We start from the raw sequence: 26,567 nt of genomic DNA, 5'->3' as shown, positions 1-26,567 counted from the left end.
TAATGGAAAGTAATCAGCATATATTATTGATTTGATTTATTTCCTCTATAAAATGTGAACAGATGGATTTTTACAGTGAACCAGTTACAGATACATTCTCTACAAGAATATGGATTTGAATCTCTCAAGCACTCACTTCTCTCCGACCTCTATCCTCTTGGTTGCTCACTTAATTTCTCTGTTGCTCTCCAACATCTTCTCCATTCTCTCACCCTCCCAACTTTGTCCTTCTCTGCACATCATGACCCCCTACTCCAATTTCCCAACTCATTTGCAGAATTATGATAAAAAGAAACTCTGCAAATAATTAATTACAAATCTCCCGTATAAAAAATAAGATGCTGTGTACTCGACAATGTATTCAATGGAAAACTTGAGCAGCATAGTATTCGCCTTCATTAAAGGCAGGTCTTAGACTTTCCTGAGACATGAATTCCAAGGGAAAAGAAACAAGATGACCCTTTACTAATGCTAATCTCTCCATGGGATGAGTGTTCTTGATATCTCCATCCTGATAGGATTCTAGTTTTTCTGGGGCTATTCCTAAATCAATTGTAGTGTGTCCAATTTTTTCTTTCCATAAAGCCACGCTTTGTCTGAAAGCCAGTCTGCGGATACAAAAGGTTTATGATGTATGTTAGGACAAGACAACAGAAAAAACTTACCTAGAGAGTAAAAATGTACAATAATTACACCAACATACCTAGTGTGTATCAGATCATTAGGTACACAGGAGAATACATCCTGATAAATTGCAGTATTTGTCTGCAAAACATATCCATCCAATGTTAGAATACTAAAAAATATTTTATAATATCTTTTATATAAATTTAAAGTATTTCGAAGTATCAGATTGATATTAGCTATTATTATCGTGATTTGTTCATGATTTAGGATTGAGTCTATCTATCCATATAAATAAAGATTAGTATTAAATCTTTTGTATCAAGTCAATAGTCATTACTCAATCAATAATATTTGTCTCTCATCTTTTACACATAATCACAAATTCAACCGATAATTATCAGTATTATAACTTGAAGTATTGTTTCTTATTTAGTTATTCATAAGCATTGAGATCTAAAGAGGTATCCAGTAAACTGAAAAACATGATAATGTAATATGATTTAATCATGTTCTATTGAGTAAATATCTCTATACGGTTAGGTTTGTTGGTTTTATCCCTATAACTAAGGTATTTAATTATATATTTGATTGTTATCACTTGGTTATAAATAGCAAGGTTGAGAGTAATCTCTCAAACAATTCAAATCATCTCATAAAATAATTACCTTTGCTATTGCCATCCAAATATCCTTGTATGTAGACTCAATAACGGGGTCCATTATTTGATTGACCTGAGTTAGATATAATAAGGTAATCATTACTAATCAGGCACACGAAACAACTAAACTCCGAAAAAGGTAAATTACTAACCTCTCCTGTGGGGAGACCTAAGTGTTCAGACCATAACGATAATCGGAGACTCAAAGAAAACTTCCCTGCCTTCCAAGGCTTTCCATCCATATATGAATCAATCAACTCTTTGTCTTCTATAACTACACCAATCTGAAATCCATATGTGGTACAGTTAAAAGGACAGAAGGTGATACAACAGTTATGAATTCATATATAATTTAAAAGGTCAAATTAAATATTTTCAAATGTAAAAATAATAATTAACAGCACTTATTGGGGAAAAGGGAAGTTGGCTATATAATGATTACTAGTTAGTTGAAATTATTCTTTCACTAGTTACATGTTGAAAAAAGATAAGATCCAAAAAAGAATTTATAGAGTGACACTCTTCATCTTACAAGTCAGTTTTGTAAGAATTACTTAGTTCCAACATGAAAATCTAATATAGTATCAGATTCTATCCATAAGAATTTCGAACCACTCACCAAATTATCCACACACCAAGCCCCACACTCACACTGAAAAAACCTAAGTCCCATATTGAAAAAAATGCCTGAAAAGAGTTGATAAAAAATGGTATATTGTGCTTTACAAACTGATTTTGTATGAATGAGTTAGGCCTGAGTAAAAAACTATTACTAATTAAGCGTTGTCTAAGGGTTTTTCACAAATATTTAAGAAAAACAATAAATTACCTAATGAGTGGACTAAGTTTACTGAATTATCAAGTCATTGTTATAAATGCTTAGTGAAATGGAAGGAGTAATATTGTGAAAGAAATTCAAAGTAATAAATGAACATAAATATTTAAATTTGTAGAAAAGAGAAAAAGCTAACTAGATATTAATTATGTTGCTTCTATGATCTAAGAATTACCATTGATAAAAATTGTTACAACAAGGGCGCACGAAATAAGAGATATCTTGGGAGTTAATCAGAAATAAAACCGAAAAAAACCAACCAGACTTTTAGAGTATGTTTAAGGAAAAAGGCTCGGAACTGTACCTCAGAATCCCGGGAGCCGAGTAAGCTCCTATCATTAATATTAGCAGATCCAATCAAACTTATACAATCATCAATAATCATGATTTTACTGTGGACGTACACCTGCAAAAAAGTGTCCGTCATTAAGCTGACCAGAGCTGCTCAGGCAAAAGTCCATAGATGTAAAAAATTACCTGGCTGGTTGCCACAGGACCACCATCAGAGAGTTTACCATAATTCCTCAAGCCGTAAAAGGAGATGTATTCATGTACTTTGGAACCAAGAAGCTGATAAAGATTATGTATGATAGAATTCTGCCCTCTGCAAATGGTTCGATACTGCCAATGCATTATAGCTCTCACTGATGCTGCCCCACCATCATCAAGCCCCCCCTAGATAACAGAGAAGTAAGTCCAAAATTCATGCAATAGCAATATTTTTTATTGTTGAAAAAATAAAAAGAAATTAATTAGAACCTGGAATCCAGGAAGGAGTGGTATGACGACTATAACCCTGAAAGTTTTTTTGTCATTATAAGCTCGCTTAATCCGCCGATATAAAGCTTCTGACACACGATTACGTATCATATCATCTCCAGAAAGACCTGAGATAAAAAACTGATTCTGGAACAAGTTCCCAAAGATAAAATAGAGAGGTCAGAGAATGTCCAGAACAGATTTAGGAAGAGATAACGAATTACATCCCTATAAGCTAGAAAAACCTTTTATCATTTAAGCTAGAAAAACCTTTTATCATTTACGCTAGAAATTTTTTCACAGCAGCTTGAAAATTTAGAAGCATAAAAATTTAAAGGGGGTAGGAGCAGAATATGAGCAGAATATCTATTACCATGTCCATGAAATGCAGCACATAATGTATTTTACAAGTTGTAGGAAGATTGGAATCATTATTAAAATAACAAAGCTGATCATCTAAATCAACTGTCTTAAAACTAAAGCATTGCAAAGAAAAGGTCCAAATAATTTCAGGTATGAGACTTTTCTCTTTTAAAATCTGAAACTGATGTGGTGTTTATCAAGTTTCAAAACAAATTAAAAGCAGTAAAATACATAATTCATTGCATAAATCCATATAACAATAATAATAAACTAATTCAAACTTAAATTTGGTTTGTTCAACAATAAAGAATTTCCTGTAAATATTTGAGATAAATTGATATGCACTCTCGGTGTAAATTTTTTTACACAATCAATACATCACAACCACTCCTATGTAATACTTTGAATGTGATTAAAACAAAAGTCAAACAGTTATAAAAACCTGACGGTTATGATTAACTGACGGTGTAAAACTGCTTTACACCACCAGTGTATATCAATTAAATTCATAAGCAATTATGATTATCTAAATTCAATAATATTGGATTAACTTAATATTTCCAAACATGATCCCAACCATTATTTAAAAAAAGGTCAATTTTCCTTCTGAAAAGAAGTTGAAAACTTGTAAACTTAAATTTGAAAAAACCAATCATCTCAAAACTCAGAAAGACTACTATAGCATAGTAAGAAGATAAACAAAGCAGAGTTAAGATTAAGAGATGTAAAACCCTTTCTATAATCAGAGCATAACTTTATATAAGATTATATAAGCGGGCTATATTGAATCAAAACCAGAAAAGCCAGTACTAATACTGAAAAGAAATTAAGTTCTTTCAGTGAATAATGTCTAAAATGAGCTGCAGAAGCAAGCAAATAAAGTAGCATAACAAATGCCACGGTCATTTAAGCATGAAATGCAATTATCATCTTGAACAAGAGCATCTAAAAATACTGGAGCCAAATCCTAAGAACGGGGATATTATGCAGAAACTCAAGAGTTTCAAATTGCTTAGAACAAGTATTTTAGTTCAAAACTAAATACTTGTACGGTCATTCAAGTAATAATCACCCCTACTCTTTTGTACTTATTTTCAATCCAAATTGCCACCTTCCAGATATGTTTTATTGTTATAATTATATATAGTTATAATAATAACAAAGCAAAACCACTTTTGGTATGATCATTTGAAACACCCGTCAGTCTTCAAAAACTGTATCACATTGAAGGCAGAAGTTTAGTCAATACCTCAATGTAGATGAAGTATTCAGATTTCTCAATGAGGGAGCAATAAGCATTGTGGATGCTCTCTTCAGTTTGGCTTGTTCCAGCTGACCACTGACTTACGCTCCTAATAACCTATCAATTAAAGTCTATTTTTCAATGGTAGAAAATACAGCAGCCAGTGTAAAAAAAAAAAAAAAAACAGGACACAAATAACAAGAAAATAACAAAAGCAATTAGATGATAATAATGCCCCATCTTAAAGACAATTTTCCAGCAATATATGAAATATCACTTCCTGTGGATCCTAGAATGTATGTCGCAAAAAAATATTATCAAAGGGAAGAGCTGCAATAAAACATCTGGTTTCAATCCATAAATTTTTTTAATTACAAAACCAGCATTTGTTACACACTATAAAGAACCTCTTGATGAGATGATCATATAAAAGGTATATCACAGATAAAACAAATGCATAAGTCATTGGAACAGATATAATTAAGTAGGTCACAGAGACTTCATCACTATGGAAACAGTGTACCTGGCAACGGCAGGAAGCTCGAGGACCAATTTGTCCAGAATCATCTGCAAAACCTCCCTGATCACCCCGTTCTTGTGTTTCCCACCATTCAAGATCTGTATTTTGTGAATCAACGTGAGCCACTCTATCATGAGCAGTTTTCTCATGACAATGCACAGAGTCAAGATCATCAACAAAACCCTTCATTGGTGTATCCGGACCAACTGCTGCAACTTTGGATCTTCTGAATGAGAAAGGAAGGCCACTGCTGATCCTTCTAGGCTTGTCAAGGTGATGTAGAAAGGAGATTAGCCCATTTGGTTTTGGGTCTCCTTCAGGATCATCCAACCCACCTGGCTCTTGAGGCAGGAGTAGAGGAATATCTTGGTCTTGGGAAGATGAGGAAAATGAATCTTCTCTCTTGAGGGCTCTATCATTGACAGTGTTTTTAATTTCGATCGGTGTCTCACTGCTTCCCAAGTAATGGGGAATAACCATATGATGTTGAGGCATGAGTAGTGGTATTGTTTGCTCATATGGAGCTTTGTTCCTCTGATGTAAAAATTTAATTAATTAATTTCTATCAGTAACATCGGAAAAGGATCAGAATGCCTCAAGACTTCAATGCAATTGTACAATAAGTCTAACCTTAGCATAATTCCATCGCTGAACAAAGTGCCTAGCAATGTCACGACAAGGTGGTCCCCAAAGGGCACAATGAACATCATGCCAAGGCATACGAGGATATTTTTCACGTTCCAATTCATCTTTCATGGTGTCTTCCCATGAATTTGGCTCAGATTCTCTATAAAAATTGAAAATGCAATGAATATATGAATAATGTTCAGCAGGAGTTGATCTATGACAAAGTAATGATGATCGACACATCCCTTAATAGAAGCAACAATATCTTTTCCTTAACAGCTGATAGTTTGCTTCCAGCCTTCTAGTGTCACATACAATTTTTATAGTGTTTCTCAAAACACTTCGAAATAGTAAAAGTGTTTTTTTTTTCTAAAATTTTATATGAAACTTTTAGCAATTTCAGGCATGGCCAAGTGGACTCTTGCATAAAGCTTTTAGGTGATTTTATTTTCTATTCAAAAAATTTACCTTGGGTTGTAATAGTCCTTTCCAGGCCAAATTAGTGGAGGGATATCTCCCACCTTATGCTCAGGCGAGTCATATCGACCAAAGCATAAATCCAGTCCCCCGATGAAGCAAATATGATTATCAACAATGACAAGTTTTTCATGGTGTGACCTGTGTATATTCGTAAGCAGAAATAAGAAACAAAAAAGTGTAGCATAATTGATATATGCTGACAAATAACACACACCAAACTATCACACACATACTCACAAGGCTGACAAATAACACACACCAAACTATCACACACATACTCACAAGGCTAACACACACAGATACTTACATACCCACAGACTAACAAACACACATATAGACATACATGTGTTATGTGTATGTTGGTGAATATGTGTATTGAAGTTATAAGGTTTTAAACAAGGAAGAAAGGAGAAAAGGAAGGAAGACAAGGGAGAATGACTTTGAATGGTGATTATAGTCTTTCGTGATACAGGAGCCTAAGCACTAACCCAAATTCATACAAATCCTAAATTAAGCAAAGGGTTAAATATGAGGTTAATTCCAACAAAATCAAGATCATTCATTTTTAGTTCATGTAAAAATGCTTAATGCCTATAAAATACCACAGTCCCAGCAAAGGAACTAAAACAAGTAGTTTTTGTTAAATGCAGAGACTAAAAACGAACAAAATTTTAAGAGATAAAAGTTGGATGGTCATGATTTTACCGGGATTAAAAAGTACCTAATCTTAAAATATATAAGGAAACAAATCATGAAACTTAAAGATATATAAAGTCAATCCTAAGAGACAATCTAAGATTTGCTACAATACTACAATTCAGAAATCTTGAGATATTTGTTCCACGTTCTAACATATAAAATTCCTCCTCAAGCGAAAGCTTAATAAGCTTTGAGCTTGTTGCAAATGAACCCTTGGTAAGAAAGATATAATATACGCTCCACAAATCATTTTTAGAGTTGACTTGAATGTTACATAACCAAGAAAGAATAAACTCTACAAAATGAGCACTAGTGAACATTTCCTGGAAAGCAGTTATAAATGACAAGAACTAAAACTTCTCCAAATATCCCAAAAATAATATTTTGAAGCATTGTGATTCACAATGGGGGGATGGGGGGCTTATATGAATCACAACTTATTCATAAATATTCTAGAATATCAGATACCAAGCAAAATCTATGATAGTTTCATTTGGGATTGCCAAGGTCAAACTTCTTCTAAGATAGCCAGAAGCTAAGGATGGCCTGAATTTTTTCACCACTGAAGAGAAGAAAAGAATCATGGGAATAATAAAATTAAAAGTATTCTAGCAACAGACACTCTTGTATTAGTTGAAATTCATATGGGTCTCACTTAAGTTTATGTGGAGCCTACGTGTTAGAGAGAATGTTGCTAGTACTCCTCATAAAATTATTAGTTTATTTCAAGACTTTAGGGAACTCGTTAGCTAGCGGTATAGTGCATGATAGGTCATGGAGGATGATACAGGCTCTAATATCAAACATAAACAAGTATGGTAATAAATTTTAGGAGAAAACAGAAGATATTTAATTAAAAAATGCCAAGCAACAACCCAAATATTATGCGATATTTTTCATATTCTAACAGCATATGCTCTTATTCATAAAACCAAAGAAAAATAAAGTTTTCGGTGATTTCATACCACAGGTAAACACCAGTAGAAAAGTGGTCAGGATAGCGTAATACCCTCACATTCTCATGAATGCTAAGAAGCTTTTTCTTGCTATAGACACTGTTGATTTTCAAAGCAAGAGCCACCTCTTTGTAGAGAAGAATGTAAATCTGTAAACAAATAAAAAAAAAAAAGAGCATTCATGCAAATCTCGACACTTCCATGGAAATAAAGCAATTCAGTATATTTCAACTAGATGGCACACAAGGAACTTAGATCCTTCATGAAATATTGATCTTCAGGTGACTGGACTGGTAAACATTTAAGTAATTAAACAATTCAATTTATTTACCTTTTGGCTTCTCTACATTCTGAAACCATAAACATGTATATAAGATTAAATTATTTAGCTGTGTCTGTGTGTATACCTTCAACCAGTCTCAACAAACAAACAAAATATTAAAGAGCCACCTGTTCTACCAGGAGAGGGGAGTTTACTGACAGAATTTTGTTAAGTGTCCATGTTTCATACCCATAACAATGACTCGAATACTTTTTTAAAAGAAAAAATTGTACTAATAAGGTGCAACAGTAAAGAAATAGAAGAAAAATAGACAAAAACTTTAACTTGGTTATAGCTAATAGATACTGTGACACAGCTTAATTTAAAGCGCCCTATCAGGACTTTAAGCATCACATTGTTTGACAACACCAACAACCAAACCCTGTCCCACTATGTGGGATCAACTACATTGTTTAATAAGCATCAATACATACATATCTTAAATAGTCTCAGACATTTTTTTGAAGTGTCCTTGTATACCCATAACAATGACTCAAATATTTTTGACAGAAAAATTCTTCAAAAAGAAAATAAAGAGAAGAAAAATAGACAAAAAGTTTAACTTGGTTATACCTACATGAAAGTATAGGATAATAAGAAAATGAGCAAAAAAGTAATGCAAACCCCCCACAACCAATGGATACTACAAAGAGATGTATTCAATGTTCAAATCCTCTTGCCATACACACAAAATTAATTAGAAGACGCTTTGTTGTAGAAAATAATTTAGGAATAATAGAAGGGAAAAAGTAGCCATTATTATATCTGAGGAATATGAAATATGCCATTATTAAAGCAAAAAACAGAGGAAAATAAGATAACTGAGAGCCAACAAAGTAACATCATACTAAAATCTTAGGGATGGCCATAATCATCTCTTCACAGTTCAAAATTTTCAATTAGTTAATAAGAAAGGTAATTCAGTAAGTTAGTGTCTTGGATAAAATTGACAAGACATTGTAAAAAAAGTTCCAATTAAAAGTTACCTGAACCCCTTCCTTAGCTTTTGCTTCCAACAGATTATCAAGCCTTGATGAAGCATGAGTTTGGAAAGGTCGCCGTAGGTAGAGTTCTGGGCACAGCCACCACCCACAGATAAATATCTGCATGAATCTTTGGACCATTAAACAGCAACTTGAAAACAGACACTATTATCTGTTATGATAAAACTAAACTATCATGAAAGAGGTCTTAAATGTTATGGCACTGAAAAGACAAACCTCAGATTTGGCATCTTCAATTGAAGAAGCAATGACCTCAAATGCTGATTGCCCGTCTACAAACCACTGGGCTTGACTGTCATCTTCATTTAAGCTTCTCGGAGGAGCAAAAGAACCATAGCGATGAGGATGACACCAGCCTTCAGGAGGTCTGAGTCCAGCATCATTAATTGCAGCGACCCAGTCTTTAACTTTACTACTACTTTTACTTCTAATTCTAATACTTCGGATTCCACAAGTCACCTAAAGTATTCAATTAAGTGTTAGGAAAGTATCTTTCTCTGTATATCATTACCATATATCAGATAACATCCACAAGCCAGCTAATGACTAGTAAAAATATTAGAACAACCCTCATTTTGATCCTCAAAACATTTTTGGAATAACAATTTTGTCTTCAAAAGATCAACAGATCCGCTTTGTCCTCAAAATGGAAGTTCTTTACATAAATGTCCCAAATTTACTGTTTACTAGGATTAAATTGATACCGCTCACAACCCAGTTTATCACTTGAGGATCAATTTGATGTTCACTAATCTACTTAAAATTGTGGCATGTTGAAACTGAGGATCAAACCAAAATGATATTCTAAAAAAATTTCAAGGACCAGATGGGAGACTTGCTCAAGATTTTGATATTGGAGACAAACAATAACAATTGGCATTAAATCCTTTTAAGCACAAGCTCATGATTACAAAGAAACAATAAACACCTTGAACGAATGCCGTAAAGGATTCCGTTCCTTCATTTCAATCGCTAATGATAAACGGCCATCCCCGTTGGCATCTGAGCCAGGCAGTACATCAAAAACAATAATGTCCAACGGCTGTTTATCAAAAGGATGTGCCAGCAATGCCAAGAATCCAGGTTTCAGTACAGCCCACACCTATACAAACAGGAAAGTGATAACTCTGAAGTTAATACAAAATAATAAAAGCTACTCGGTTAGAATTAAAATGATACCACTAAATTTCCAGGTCATAAAATAATTCATTACCTTCTGCCAATTGTCATTACAACAATTAAAACAGTCGGACAAACAACACTTTCGGGAGTCTTCATCCTTCTTAATTTTAGGTAGATGCTTCACCATCACATATTCCTCCTTCAGCTTAGGGCCATATTCAGGTGAAAAAGATAACATTGACACCTCCAAAAACTTGCAAACCTAAATCATACAACTGCATATTGTAAACAAATTGTCTAGGGGCCATAACTACACACACAAATTCAACAAACATAGAACAAAAAGCTAATAACAGAACATAAATAGTCACGGAGTTCGACCGGAAATATGGTCAAGTTCCAAAGTCCATACCATACAACATATTACATTTAGTTGCATATAGTAGCCAAAAAAGTGCCAGAAATTCATTAAATTTCAAGCCTAATGGAGGCACTAGGCAGCCCAGTACACAAGACTCCAAGTCCAACCACTGGGGGGTTTGAGAGGGATCTATCATAACAACCATAGCCCTGTGAGTGGAAAGGTTATTTTCATGACCAGATCCAGAATCACAACAGTGTTATGTGAAAGTCAAAACAGATTCATGAAGCTGGCTGTCACTACTAAATCATAAAATCAGAAGCATAGACTTCAGCTTATAGTAACCTAGTGTAAATGGAAAAGCATTCAGCTTATAGTGGGTATAAAAGTGTCCATCTGATCATCCCCGCCACACAATGGTGGGATCCTCATTAATCTGGCTGCCTTTATAATGAAACTATAGAAATATGTTGTATATTTCATTGATGTTGGAACTGTTACATTGTGAGGTATATATAGAATACAGTACACTAATATGCTATTAAACAGAGAAATAATTTCCTATAATTGCTGCTACCTAAATAAGGAAATGACAATAATATAATAAATCTATTTACACCACTGTTTTGTAACAGCTTGACAAATCAGAATCAAATGATTATGATTTGATATGTGCTAATCTTCAACACTCCCCCTCAATCTGGGTGGTAGATGTCTATCATACCCAGATTGGATTTGATATTTTCATAAGTATTCCTTGGAAGAGCCTTGGTTAAGATATCTGCAGTTTGCTTGCATGATGGGACATGATCAATACTTATAATCTTATTATCAATTTTTTCTTTAATGAAGTGTCGGTCAATTTCCACATGTTTTGTTCTATCATGTTGGACTGGGTTCTTTGCAATGCTTATAGCAGCTTTGTTATCACATAGTAACCTCACAGTATGGTTCACTTGAATTTTGATTTCATCTAGCATGCTCTTAAGCCACATTCCTTCACAGATACCTAGGGCCATAGCTCTAAATTCAGCTTCTGCACTACTCCTCGCCACTACAGATTGTTTCTTGCTTCGCCAAGTTACTAAGTTCCCCCACACAAATGAACAATAACCTGTAGTCGATTTTCTGTCTGTGGAGCATCCTGCCCAATCTGAATCTGTATAAACTTCAACGTCCCTGTTTAAATTCTTCTTGAAGTGGAGGCCTCGGCCTGGTGTGCCTTTGAGGTATTGGAGGATTCTATTCGCCATTTTCATGTTAGACTCGGTTGGATTTGACATGTAGCGACTAGCCAAGCTTACAGCGAACCCAATGTCGGGCCTAGTGTGAGATAGGTAGATTAGTTTCCCAACTAGACTTTGATATCTATCTTTGTCGGCTGGTGGACTTTCATCTTCTCTTCCTTTTATTTGTTCTATTGGTGTATTAGCTGCCTTGCACCCAAGCATTCCAGTTTCTCTAAGTAAGTCAAGGGTGTATTTCCTTTGTGATACATAGATACCATCCTTTGTTCGAGCAACTTCCATCCCTAAAAAATACTTAAGTTGTCCCAAGTCCTTAACTTCAAATTCCTTTGCCAAGAGTCCCTTTAAATGATCAATTTGATCATAATCATTTCCTGTAATAACAATATCATCAACATAAACAATAAACAAAGCTACCTTTCCTTCCATGGAGTGTTTAACAAACATAGTGTGATCTGATTGGCATTGGTTGAACCCGTCTCTCTTGACAACTCGAGTCAATCTATCAAACCACGCCCTTGGAGACTGCTTGAGGCCATAAAGGGATTTTCGGAGCCTGCACACCATATTTGCGATGCTGGATGATTCAAGTCCAGGAGGAATATGCATATAAACTTCCTCTTCTAGGTCACCATTTAAGAAGGCATTCTTGATGTCTAGTTGATGAAGTGGCCAATCTAAATTTGCAACCAAAGAGAGAATAACTCTAACGGAGTTTAGTTTTGCCACCGGTGCAAAAGTCTCTTCATAATCTACTCCATATGATTGAGTAAATCCCTTTGCTACAAGTCGAGCTTTGTACCGATTTACACTCCCATCTGCATTATACTTCATGGAGAATATCCATTTGCATCCTACCGGCTTCTTCCCTGCAGGTAGGCTTGTGATCTCCCAAGTGCCATTCTTAATTAAGGCCTGAACTTCTTCCGTTACGGCTGCTGCCCATTCATAATTTTGGAGTGCCTCATGGATGTTGCTTGGAATATGTGTATTGTCAAGAGCTGTTACAAAAGTCTTGTAACTTTGGGACAATTTTCCATAAGATACAAATCTTTCAATGGGATGTTTGGTACAGGATCTTACATTTTTTCTCAAAGCAATAGGAATATCAATATCATCAACATTCACAGAGTTAGGAGCAGTATTACCTGAGGGAACGCCATTTTCTAGAGTCTTGGAGGTTTCTTGGTTCTGCCATGGAGCTGTGCCGGACTCTATTCCCTTCTTGCTCTTCCTAGAGTATACTTTCACATTGTTTCCTGGTGCTGTTTCTGTTGTAGGGGCTGCAGTTTCTACTGCAATTTCCTCTACATTTTCTGACGTAGTTTCTTGTGGTTCACATGTAGGTTCTGCAGTTTCTGTTGCATTTTTATTTGGTTCAGGTGTAGGTTTTGATGCTTCTGCAGTGAGTTTGGGTTCAGTTAGCTCAAGTTCCAAAAGTTGGGATTCTACCACTTCAATTGGATAGGTGTTCTCCCCCTGAATGCCAACTTTGGGGTAATATGGCTGATTCTCAAAAAAGGTTACATCCATGGTGTGGTAGAATTTTTTGTTTTGAGGTGAATAACATTTGTATCCCTTTTGGTGAGGAGAGTAGCCGAGGAATATGCATTTAATGGATTTCGGGTCAAGTTTACTGCGTTGGGGATCAAGATTATGGACAAAGGTTGTGCATCCAAATATTTTCAAAGGAATAGATGTAAGGATACAATTGGTTGGGTATAAGGTTTGGAGAGTGGAGTAGGGCGTATGAAAGTTAAGGATCCGGGAAGGCATTCTGTTTATTAGATAAGTTGCAGAGAGGACAGCTTCTCCCCAAAACTGGTTAGGTACATTTGTAGCTAGCATGAGAGATCGGGTTACTTCTAGGAGGTGTCTATTCTTTCTCTCGGCAACCCCGTTCTACTGAGGTGTATCCACACATGAGGTTTGGTGTATTATTCCATGTTGCGTAAAGTATGAGCTTAGTGTAGAATTATAGTACTCACGACCATTATCACTCCTAAGCACTCTAATTTTGCTTTGAAATTGTGTTTGCACCATGGTATAGAAACATTCAAATATCCTACCAACTTCCGATTTGTCTTTCATAAGGTAGACCCAAGTGATCCGTGTGTGGTCATCAATAAAGGTTACAAACCATCTTGATCCAGTTACATTTCTGACCCGCGATGGTCCCCATACATCACTATGAATAACATAAAAAGGTTGGGAAGGTTTATAGGGTTGAGGAGGGTGGGGGCTGCGTGTATGTTTGGACAATTGACAAATTTCACATTGAAACAACTTCTGATTTTTATTGAATAGTTTAGGAAGCATTTTTTCCAAGTACATAAAATTTGGGTGGCCTAGTCTATAGTGCCACAACATTGCAGAATTTTCACTACATGCAGAAACTACAGCGCAAGAGGTTGCCTCGGATTCCGGTTTAGATGCTTCAGCCTGAAGGATATAGAGTCCAGCACATTCTTTAGCATTGCCAATCGTCCTCCCCGACTCCAAAATCTGAAATTCACACAGGTTAGGAAAGAATTTAGTGATACACTTCAAATCCTTTGTAAGTTTACCGATGGACAGCAAGTTACAATCAAGTTTAGGCACATACAGTACTGAACTAAGAGTAATATTTTGCGAAATAATGACTGAACCTTTACCCATGACCTTAGAAAGGGTACCATCAGCAATTCGAACAGTCGAATTATTTTGACATGGAGAATAGCTATCAAAGACAGTCAAATCTCCAGTCATGTGATCAGATGCTCCTGAGTCAATAATCCATGATTTTTGTTTTCCCCTGCTAGTGTTTAGAGCATGCAAAAAATTACCTTTTTGTGCCACAGTAGCTGTACCAATTGTTTGTTGAAGCATTTTTTGTAAGGCTTCCATTTGCTCCTTGTTGAATGGTGATGAGTGAGAATTTACCTCAGCTGTGTTCCCTCTGTTGTCCCGGTTTTTGGTCCATTTTAGCTCTGATGGCTTTCCATGAATGATCCAGCATGTGTCTTTGGTATGACCCGGTTTCTTGCAGTGGTCACACCAAGGGCGAGTTTTCTTTTGGAAAGATCGTTGATCTCCCCTTGCTGCCATTGCAGATCCTTCTACAGATGGGGCTGCACTGGATTTTCCAAGCATCACTTTTCTCCTGCTCTCCTCTCTTCGTATTTCCGAGAATGCTTCTCGAATTTTTGGAAGAGGTTTGGTTCCAAGGATTCTCCCACGAACTTCATCAAGTTCTGTGTTCAAACCTAATAGAAATTTGTAGACTCTATCTTTCTCCACCAATTCTTTGTACTTCTTTTTATCCTCTGTGCAGCTCCATTCAACTTCATCATATACATCCAGTTGCTGCCAGTGACGATTGAGAGTATTAAAATACTCTGTGACTGAGCGGTCATCTTGGCGCAAGTCATGGAGTATGCTCTTGATTTCAAAAATTGCAGATGTATTGTCGACATTAGAGTAGGTTTCCTTTACGGCATCCCACATCTCTTTGGCAGTGTCATAGTACAAGAAATTTTCTCCAATTTCATTTGTCATGGTGTTTAGCAGCCATGACATTACTAGACTGTTTTCTAGTTGCCATTTTTCAAGGTTGGAATCCCCATTTTTTGGACACTTGGAGTCTCCTGTGATATAACCTTCCTTCCCTTTTCCTTGAAGGTAGATTTTGACTGAGCGCACCCATTGATTATAATTCTGGCCATTCAATTTGTGACCAGTGATAGGAAGAGCATGTCCTTCAGCCAAACTGTTGGCTGAATTTTCTGCTTTAGTATCTGCCATGGGTGGTGCTCAAGGCTTAGAGATGGTTCAGATCTTGTGCTCTGATACCATATAGAAATATGTTGTATATTTCATTGATGTTGGAACTGTTACATTGTGAGGTATATATAGAATACAGTACACTAATATGCTATTAAACAGAGAAATAATTTCCTATAATTGCTGCTACCTAAATAAGGAAATGACAATAATATAATAAATCTATTTACACCACTGTTTTGTAACAGCTTGACAAATCAAAATCAAATGATTATGATTTGATATGTGCTAATCTTCTACAGAAACTAATATCCAAAATCAAGTTATACTGATACCAGAGTAGTATTGAAACACAGTTCTTCTTTTCCTTTTAAACTTTTCCCTTATAAGGCTAACTGTCGGTCAATATGTATGCTTTGTATGATAAATGGTTTGTATAGCCAGTATATTCATTAATTAATTAGACCAACATTTGCAAACCTTGACATCAAGGATCCAATGCATACAGTACAATATGTCATCATCAACGCTAAATTGATGAAATTGCATTCATTTCATATGTTGATTGAACAAAGTATTGAATTGTCCCTGCTTAATATCAAATCTTATAAGTTACTGTACATCAGAAATGTAGCAGCCAGTTGAACCCGCACTCAAAAACCAACATGGATCAGACGGTCCAACTGACCTCGCCATAAATCAGTCATATGACTGATTTGAACTCTGAATCACTAACCAGAAGAAAAATGCATGAGACTAGTGAAAAGAGGAGTACGACCAGTTTTGTGTAAAAATAGGCTAATTGTCCTCTTTCAATTTTTAACTTTTATTTTATCTTTTGAATAAGTTTTCACTATCTTGTAGGTAAAGTGATATAACAGATATATGAAATTAGAAATGTTCAATGAGTGATTTTGTGTGTCTACACTCGCCTCTATTTACAATAGCATATAGAATAAATAAAATAAATACAAATTGATATGATTTGCTAATTCTAAACGTAATAATTGTTAAGAAATGCGGTTGGGCTTGGGCCTAACTCATCCCTACAAAACCGACTAGTAGGGCGAAGATTGCCCCCACTTATAAGCACATGTTGAGATTCTTAACACACACCCCTCACGCCACTAGACATCTAGAGCATGGAAATAAATGGCATGTGGCCCGATAGCAGAATCCTGATAGCAAGTGGCCCGATAGCAGAATCCTGATAGCAAGTGGCCCAACGAATCTTAAACAAGGAGACTATGATGCCATGTTAAGAAATGCAGATGGGCCTAACTCATCTCACCCTACAAGCCGGTTTTGAAGGGATGAGTTAGGCCCAACCGCATTTCTTAACAATAATAAACTCTAATTCTAATAATAAATATTGGGATTTGATTCTAAGACTCCCTTCGGAACTAAAGCATGCTAATCGTTAACCCTGTTACAACGGGTGCATAGAAACATCAGGACTGTAGCCAGAAAGTTGTAGAGCGGCTGAACGTGATTGTGGCAAAGACAGTTGTGTTTGTCGGAGGATTCTGAAGGTGGCTATGGTGGTTTTTGGGAATGAGGCCCACTGGAAAATGCACAAACTGGTTGAATCACAATTGTGTGCAGAGAGAAACACACCAATTTAAAAGAGAATAATTGAATGAAGCACAGGGAACGAGCACAACAAGGTGGAAATGTTGACCGGCTGAGAGTCAATGATGGCAGAAGAAATTTTGAACACCGGAAGGATGACACGCTGGAGAATTTGAAGATATGCCGATAGGATGATACAGTGGTGGATAACTAGATGACACGTGGCTATTCCAATGACAGTGTACTTCATGTGGCTGCTGGAGACAAAAGTATGATCACAAAGGTGCCTACGGTGACAGATACAAGCCAGAAAAAGGTCCACCAGAGAAAAGATGTGTCTTTGGAAAATGAAAAGCCAGAAAAGGGTCTTCGATTTAAGAGGCTTGCGAAAAAAGAGATGCAGAAGCGCTGGAAAAGTATGGAAGCTTGCCGGCAGCTTCTGCAAAGAACCCTACTACTCACATGATCAGAACCTGCTCTAAGACTGTTGATTTGTGACTTCAAGTCTAAATCAGACTATACTCGCCTCTATTTATAATAGAATATAGAAATAATACAATAAATACTAATTGCTATGATTTTCTAATTCTAATCCTAATAATAAATATTGGAATTTGATTCTAACAATACAAGAAAAAATTGTATATGATTCTTAATTTTGTTGAGCAGTTACTCTCTTAAAAAGATGAATTATTCATTGTTAAAAAAGAAGGGATAGTTGTGCTATAAATGATATGATACTCTAGATTAGAGCTATGAAGTTAAAAATTGTGAATGTATATTAAAGTATGATGTATTTTTTGCCTGGAATCTTTTAATTGGGAATTGTATAGGTTATAAATAGCTTTGAAAGTATTTTATATATATAACTATTTGTTAAGAAGTGTGGTTGGGCCTAACTCAACCCTACAAAACCGGCTTGTAGGGTGAGGATTGCCCCCACTTATAAGGACATGTTCAGGTCATATATTGTCCGATGTGGGACTCTTACACACCCCCTCACGCCCAGGACTAGACAACTGGAGCGTGGAAATAAATGGCGGGTGGCCCGATAGCGGAAACCATAGAAGGTGGCCCACCGGATCTTAAACGAGGCTCTTGATACCATGTTAAGAAGTGTGGTTGGGCCTAACTCAACCCTACAAAACCGGCTTGTAGGGTGAGGATTGCCCCCACTTATAAGGACATGTTCAGGTCATATATTGTCCGATGTGGGACTCTTACACTATTCAACTAGTGACTCACTAGTCCAACCAATGACTGCGGTCTTGATCAAGCCAATAAAAAAAAATGAACCGCGATGACAGTTGTATAAAAAGAATAATGTCTTTATAAATAACAGATAGCTATTTTCAAAAACTCAAGCACAAAGCATACCTCAGGAGAGTTAACAATACTAATATTTCCCAAAAAGTGATTCAGATACCCTTGCATTGCACTTCTTGCCCTGTCTGCAATAGAATGCTGTCTTCCTAAAGCTGGCCGTATAATTGGAAGAGCAGCACTAGATGGAACGTCTCTGTACCAAAATCCAAGTTATAGCAAATTATGACCACAAATTAACACATTTCAATTGCAAGAGTGCTACGATAAAAGCTGAGTACCGGGTATCACCTGTTTTTAGCACTTTCATCAGTTTGTAAAGGAACTGTTTCATCGTCACCTTCATCGTCATCTTGTTCCATAGTAGCGTGTTCTCCAATTCCTAGATTGTGAAGCCATTCTTTAACCTTTAATATGAGGTTTCAGTGATCATTATATTAAAATCCAAACTTTGCTAGATATGCATGATATCATCAAATAATACAAAAACCATTTAAACATAAGCAATCAAATGAAAATCAGTATAAACAACATTGCTTACCTGCTCTTGCTTCTCATGAATTTCCTCAATAAAGACACGCTTCTTTAACGCAAAATGCAAAATAAATACTTGATGAGCTTTCTTCACTAGCTCCCACTTGAACTGAAATGAAAATGGGAGATGTGAGTATACTCCAGGATGAAGGAGGACTAGATGAAATAGACGAGGACAATACAGGTTTAAAAACATTGTTCCTCTCCACTTTTACATTGTCTGTCTCCCATAATAAAAATTCCTACACATACTTCAAGTTTAAAGAGTCTAAACAACTGCAGAGCTAGTTGCGAATTCCAGATTAACATATGCAAAATCAGATATTTTCATTTGAAGAAAGAAAAATTAAATTCAGTGCATGTTTGGATGGAGGATCTGGAGGAAAAAGCAAGAGAAGGTAAAAGTTTCATATCTTCTTATTGAGAGATTTATACAATATTTATAAAAATAAACAATGGATTTAAAGACTAGAATTCATGATAATCTACCAACTTACTACTTTCATTCAAAAAATTTATTAAATTAGAGAATGCTTACTAGAAAGACATGATCTTTCCCTTTAAAACCCTCTCACTCCAACAGAAAAATCCAAGGCTGAAACTATGTAAAATAGGAACAATTGCATCATGTAAATATACCTTATAGACACATACATAATTGCATACACATATATACAAACACGTACACTATCTAGGACTGACACTTCCGAGTGAAAGCATGTCCAGTGTCTAATATGTGTTCTTTGCTATTAAGTACCTGACACCTCGGAAAAAAGGTGTGTCTGTATATGCGTAGGTGTTGTCAGTGTCGGACACATACACCGACACTTGTGATTACATTTAATTTATTCACTTTTTCAAATTATTACTGGTTAATTTTTTCAAATTATTATTGGCGAGGTCATGTTCGGAGTGTACGTGCTTCATAGGTTCTTTGTCCTACACTGGTGTGTGAGTACAGTGTCTTGTGTTAGTATCTTCATACTAGAGTACATACATATACAAAGTGTGAAAGGAAGAAATTAGGTTCAAATTATAATTATAGAATTCAATTCCTTATAAATCCCCTATAGCTTCTAGTTAACGCAATTCGCTTCAGAACTTGCGATCAGAGATTCTTCTTCCTCATTTTTGAACAATTCTACAAAATCACGAAAAAGAGAAAAAGAGAAACAGAAACCGCACCTGTTTATACTCAACCTCAATGGTGTAAGAGAGTTGCATAGGACTGATATCACTAGGATCAGGACGAGAGACAGATATGATAGTTGCTTTCGGCAATTCATCGAAAATCCGAAACATATCACCGGCGGCACTGTGTCGAAACGATAGACTTGATGAAATATCAGCCGTCGGAGGAGACGATGGCGGAGACGATTTCATCTGAACGTAGCGCGGGCCACCGCCGGCCATTAACTTCTCCGTCGCCATCGGAAGTGGATTCGCCAGTTCTAGAGAACGATTAGGGAAGTGAAGGAGCTGCAACGATGTGTAGTTGATCGATTCGGATCGAAATCGAAATCGAAATTCAGAGAAAAAGAGAGAGAAATTGATACAGAAGAATAGCGCTAGTTTTCGTGAGAATAGGGAAATTAAGGTGTAAGAGTTGAAACTGTGTGTGTATGAATAACGTCAAACCAGTGCGCAAGTTTGATTTCTTCACTCGCCATCTTACCTTTTTTTTAACTAATATTTTTTATTTTTATAATATATTTGAATTTTTATTGTAATTAATAAATTTGAATATATTTTTCATGTTATCAAAAAGTTTTCTTTTACTATGATTGAAAAACGTGTCGCAGTAAGTAACAGTATGCAAGGCCGACATCTCATTTAGTTGCCTTTAAAATGTGATGTTTTAGTTAATAATTAGAGTTTAAAGTGCATTCTTTCTGTAAAATATATAATCAATTAAAAAAATTATATTTATTATGTTATTTCAGTATTTTAAAAATAAAATTAAAAATTATTATGGTATAAACATATTTTACATTGTAAATTTATTTTTTTCTCTAATAATTATGTAAATAAGATTTCATGGATTTAAAATATCAACATAGTTATTATGACACATTTTTTAATCACAAATTATTATTTAAAATTTCGGATATAAACATTAGTGTCAGAGAATGATAATTTAAAATTTAATAGAATTGAAATTTTATTAATTGAGATAAGATTTAGGATTATTTTAATTATGATTAGTGTTATGAAGAAGGACTTCATTAAATTATTTTTATTGTTAAACTTTTCGTGCAATCTAAGAGTTGTTTCGGAAATAAATGCACAGAAAATTAAGATTTACACTTTTGTTTTGTTTTATGTTTAATTAAGAGTGATTAACTTATTTTTTATTGATTTTAATGGCTAATCGAAGACGTCTAAATGGACTTGTTATTAGAAATAAATACTAGTATGCCTTAAAAAAGAGGAAATTAATGTGTGGTTCATATTGGACCACTTGCGTTTGCGATGGCGCGTTAATTTGATGATTGTACGTTATTTCGTTTGCTTTGTCGTCGACTGCTTGAATTTTTAGCCCAAGACAAATTATTCTTCAATAAATGCATTTAAAGTTAAGTGCAATAGACCAACCACTTTCTTTTTATGTTCTTAATCAACCATTTCCTTTTTCTGTCTTTATTTCTATAGTAATAATTTATAATAGTTTTTTAATTAACTAATTTTGTAAGAAAAAAGTTATTAATAGATTAAAAATGGTTTAATTGATTTACATTTAAGAGCATAATATACATAGGCGGAGGCAGCGCCCGGTCAGGTAGGGCAGCTGCCCGGGCTCGCCCGCCTCGAATCACTTCTATGGAATTCTTCTCTCCATCAACATGATGATTGATGAACAAGACGACAACTCTTTTTCACTCTTCATTGGCTCCAATAAACTCGAAGGAGGTTTGTTTCATTCTTATCCGATAGATTTCATTTTATCATAAACACTATTTCTCTATAAGTAGCCTCAAATATTCTTCTTCTTCAAAAGTTATACCCATAATAAGCATTACATATAGCTTATTTCTGTAAATTGTATTCTGCCTGCTAAGTGTTTGATGAATTGCTTGACCATAGTGTGTTTGTAATTGGTTATTTTTGTACATACATTGGCCATGGGATTCGGATCGAATTATTGTAGTTACCACCGTTTTGCAACTTGCACACTAAGTGTTCGATAAATTGCCTCAACCAAGTTTCTTTTTTGTTTTTCGCTTCTGTTTCTTACGAATTATGGTGCTGAATTGTTGTTATTGATTGATTCACGATTTCTGTTTTGCATCTGGTCTGTTATTCATAAATTTTGTGGCTGATGTAAGCATTTTCATCTGCTTAAATTTGACACTAATTTTTTTAATGTAAGTATTATGTTGAATCTATAATACATTATTTGGCCATGATCTGTATGTATTATACTTCACTTTAACTTTTTGCTTAAGAAAAAATGATGAATGGCATTTTGCCTTTAAAACAAGTTGATTATATTACAGTTAAATATTAACATGTCTTAAGTTATGTTGAATCTATAATTTATTCTTTGGCCACAATCTGTATGTGTGAAGATTCACATACTCATCATAGTTACTCCTCTTAAATCTTAATAGCTCTTGTTCATATTGAATTTCATTGATCAAACCATTGAATGTTATCATGGAACAAGTGAATCATCACCCTAGATGTTTGTGCGTGTGTCCATGTGAGTGTAATATCAACTTAGTTGTGATTATTTTCTTTATAAATTGCAGGATGTTGCAATGTATTGATTGCATTCATGAAATTAACGTATTAAGTTTCCTCTTTATTGCATTTGTCTATGGTTTGGAATATATTCAGGTAAGAGGAGACTGGTGGGTTCACACAAAAATATACTACCAAAGGCAATACATATGAGCTGATAGTTATATATTATATATTATATCTAATGTGAATTTGCGGTCTTAAAATTTTGATGGATGACTATTTATATATTAGATACAACGTGAATTTGCAGTCTTTAAATTTTGCCCAGGCTTCATAATTTTTCTGGCTCCGCCACTGATTAATATATGAATATTCCTTTGCTTATATCTGAGACAAATAGAATACACTTAATAATTAGTAAGTGACATAAAAGAGGTTTTATAATTACTATCCTTGCTGTTGAATATAAAAGTTGAAAGGCTAAATATTATGTAAATAGTCATTGGAAAACATTATAAATTAGTGAACAAATATTATAAGTGTGTAAAAGAAATATGGTTACCAAACAATTGCTTTGGTCATATAAGTTCATGTGATATTAACCAATGGATCCGAGAAAACAAAATTTGATATGATAAAATCTTTTTTCAAGTGTTATTGATACTGTTGATGCCTCTTATAAACTCTGAAGAGGTGGTCTTCATAATGTGGAGGATATACTTGCAAGTATTTTGACGACAAAGTTAATAAGGTTATAAGTGTGAGATTATCATAAATGTGAGATTATCATAAATGTGAGAATTAGAATTTTAAATTGTGTATGCGTAACATATTAAGATCAACCGCGTCAGAATACTACTACGAAGATTGTTTTATAAATAGGAAGATTTTGAGTTCATTACATGTTATAGTCGACGTAGGATTTATATACAAATATAAATACATATTTTATTAACAAATAAATACATATTCTATCATACACCCGCAGTCGAAGTTAGATGTTGACGGACGCTTAGACTATTCTGAAAGTCATCAAAGAGAATTTTAGGGAGCCATTTGGTGAAGATATTGGCAATCTAGTGTCGGCAAGGAACATGAAGAACTCGGGCTTGACCACGAACGACCTTCTCCCAAACAAAGTGAATGTCCATCTCAATGTATTTTATACGGTGATGCTGGATAGGATTGTCGGATAGATAGATAGATAGCACTAACATTGTCACAATACACAAGAGTAGTCTGGGAAATAGGAAAATGAAGCTCCAAGAGAAGGTCGTGGAGCCAGCATGATTCTAAAACCGCATTAGCAACGCCCCGATACTCAGTCTCTGCACTGAAACAGGAAAGTGTGGGTTGTCGCTTGAAAGACCGTGAAATTAGGTTGTCACCAAGAAAAACAGAATAACCTGAAGTAAATCGATGATTGTCAGGACATCCACCCCAATCAGCAACTGTGTAGGAAACAAGCGTCTCGATGGGAGAAAGATAGAAATGCAAATATATTGTAAGGTGCCCTTAACGTAACGCATGATGCATTTCAGTGCAAGCATGTGCTCAGTGCAGGGAGCATGCATGTAGGATAGGTAAATGTGAGATACTACAAAGCACCGATAAGACTCTGATATAATGTAGGATCATCATATGGAGTGCCAACAGAGGTACTGAGCTTCTGCTTTGTGTCAACTGGAGTAGAAGATGGTTTGCATGAGGTCATGCCTGCTCGAGCAATAATGTCGTTGGCATAGGTACTCTGACTAAGAAATAATCCTTCTGCATGTTTGATCACTAAAGTTGGCAAAACGGGTCCGGCCTGTGGGGAAAGGCCGTTTTACCCGTCATTTTGTTGCGGGCCGAGCCTGAATTTTGAACCCGCATATTTAAGTATGTCCACCCCGCCCTATAAAATAATGGGGCAGACGTGGATCGGCCACAGGAAGCCCGCGGGCATCCTTTTAAGAACAAATAAAAAATTATGATATGGCACATATAAAATGAAACAGCCGACCCATTAACAAATTGAATTAGGGTTCACTCTCTACCTCTCTACCTTCCATAAGCAAAAGCAAACGTCTTTTGGTTCTCTCAGCGGCTATGCTCTCTGTGAAATCAAGTCAAACCGACTGTGCGATCACCTCTCTTTGTCGGCGGCAACGCTCAGGTAAATGCTTACCTCACGATTCAACTTATCTTTGGCAACATGGTATTTTAGAAAAAGTTTCTGGTCTCTTATGAGTAACAAAGCATATCTTTCTTTTCTTGTGGATAAAACTCCTTGATTTCAATTTCAATACAGAAAGAACAAGTAGTGTGAATATAGTCCTTTTCTTATCTTTTTTTGAATTGGACGATGTTGACAAGGAAAAAAATGGTACCATGATGCTTATCATAGTGTTGGACATATATGTATGAACAAGGAGATTTTATTTATTTTCTATGTGATTTATATTATATATATTTTTTATGATAACAAATTTTCATGAAATATTATCATAGATCTGCATAACTTGGTATTGAAAACATAACAAATATTTATGTTAAGACATATAAAGTTAAACTTATATTTGATATGTTAACAAATATCTATGTATAAAGTTGACATACAATAAAAACTTACAATAGATATGTTAAAGTTATATTGATATCTTCGTATTGTATGGATAAATTTAACCTTATGTTTGTATATCTATGGCAACTTTGTATGTCTCTGTGCAATTTATATTTGATAAATTGGTATTGGTGAAAATTTAATAGGAATGCTATGTTAACTTTTTATTATATGTCTTAACTTTTCAATATGATTGAATATATAGGTAATAACTTGAAATGGATTCACAAACTGTTGGTAATAAAATTGTAGATGAAGTGAATGTGAATATGGTTGATTTGGAGAATCAAACTATTGAAGGTGATGTTTTGCCTAAGTCTAAGAAGGCCAAAACTTCAAGTGCCGATTGTTGGAAAGTGTTTACTAAAGTTGGGGTGGATAAAGATGGGAATCTATTGGCTAAATGCAACGATTGTTCAAATATTTTAAAGGGTGGAGATAGGAATTATGATACCACGACTTTGAATCGTCATATGAAGAAGTGCACTAAAATCAAATACGCTGATGTAGGTCAAGTAATGATTGAATTGCAAGGTAGACTCAAAAATCTTACAATAGATAAAAAGGTTTCTAAGTCAATGGGTGATGCTGAAATCAATGCACATGATTTGCCGTATAAATTTACGGTGTTTCGAAAAATTAGGGATTTGATGAAATATTTGAACCCTGAATTTTCTCCTATTTCAAGAAATACCACTAAGTCTGATGTTTATGAAATGTTCAAGACAGAGAAAAAATCTCTTAAGAAAGAGTTAGCTAATATTCCCTCTAGAATTTCATTAACTTCTGATATGTGGACAGCTTGTACAAGTGAAGATTATATTTGTTTGACTGCTCATTATGTTGATTCTAACTGAAATTTAAAGAGAAGGATTCTAAACTTTTGTCATATGCCTCCTCCACATACGGGATCTGAGATGTCAAAAAAGGTTCTTGAATTTTTATTGGATTGGGGAATTGAGAAGAAGATTTTTCACTCATATTAGATAATACTTCTGCTAATGATGTAATGCAAGCTCACTTGAAAAGACAACTTATCTTAAAAAATTGGTTATTAGCTAAGGGAGATTTCTCTCATGTTTGTTGCTCAACACATGTTTTAAATTTGATTGTGCAAGAAGGTTTAAAAGTACTTAATGACGCATTGGAAAAGATTAGGGAAAGTGTGAAATATGTGAAGGGCTCTGAGGATAGAATGAAAAAATTCAAGGAATGCATTAAACTCATTGGTGGTGTTGAAACTTCGGCTGGTTTGTCTTAC

At 35.0% G+C, this 26,567-nt stretch overlaps 1 protein-coding gene across 1 annotated transcript; it reads right to left on the bottom strand.

Moving 5' to 3' along the window:
* LOC131595226 (phospholipase D zeta 1) lies at nt 1-20,680 on the bottom strand. The gene is made up of 20 exons (XM_058867526.1): nt 20,200-20,680; nt 19,022-19,123; nt 18,772-18,887; nt 18,535-18,676; nt 10,307-10,477; nt 10,022-10,195; nt 9,310-9,552; nt 9,076-9,192; nt 7,777-7,916; nt 6,101-6,250; nt 5,636-5,792; nt 5,009-5,539; nt 4,492-4,602; nt 2,880-3,026; nt 2,598-2,795; nt 2,425-2,526; nt 1,438-1,569; nt 1,293-1,358; nt 704-765; nt 1-608 (listed from the first exon to the last, which is right to left on the bottom strand). The coding sequence occupies exons 1-20, from the start codon at nt 20,443-20,445 to the stop codon at nt 362-364; spliced, it is 3,354 nt and encodes a 1,117-aa protein (XP_058723509.1). The 5' UTR covers nt 20,446-20,680; the 3' UTR covers nt 1-361.
* Nucleotides 20,681-26,567: the final 5,887 nt, after the last annotated feature.

This window comes from Vicia villosa, linkage group LG4 (assembly GCF_029867415.1).
Source record: "Vicia villosa cultivar HV-30 ecotype Madison, WI linkage group LG4, Vvil1.0, whole genome shotgun sequence".
Classification (NCBI taxonomy): Eukaryota; Viridiplantae; Streptophyta; class Magnoliopsida; order Fabales; family Fabaceae; genus Vicia; species Vicia villosa.
Note: the sequence above shows the minus strand (reverse complement) of the source record. Positions and strands in the feature narration are given on the sequence as shown.

Bases quoted from the DNA above. Each gene is read 5' to 3' on its own strand.
- LOC131595226 (XM_058867526.1), bottom strand. From the start codon at position 20,445: ATGGCGACGGAGAAGTTAATGGCCGGCGGTGGCCCGCGCTACGTTCAG. The intron at 10,196-10,306 runs GTAATGAATTAT...CTGTTTGTATAG, and splicing joins GTAATGACAATTGGCAGAAG to GTGTGGGCTGTACTGAAACC. The intron at 5,540-5,635 runs GTTAGACTTATT...TTTTTACATCAG, and splicing joins AGCGATGGAATTATGCTAAG to AGGAACAAAGCTCCATATGA.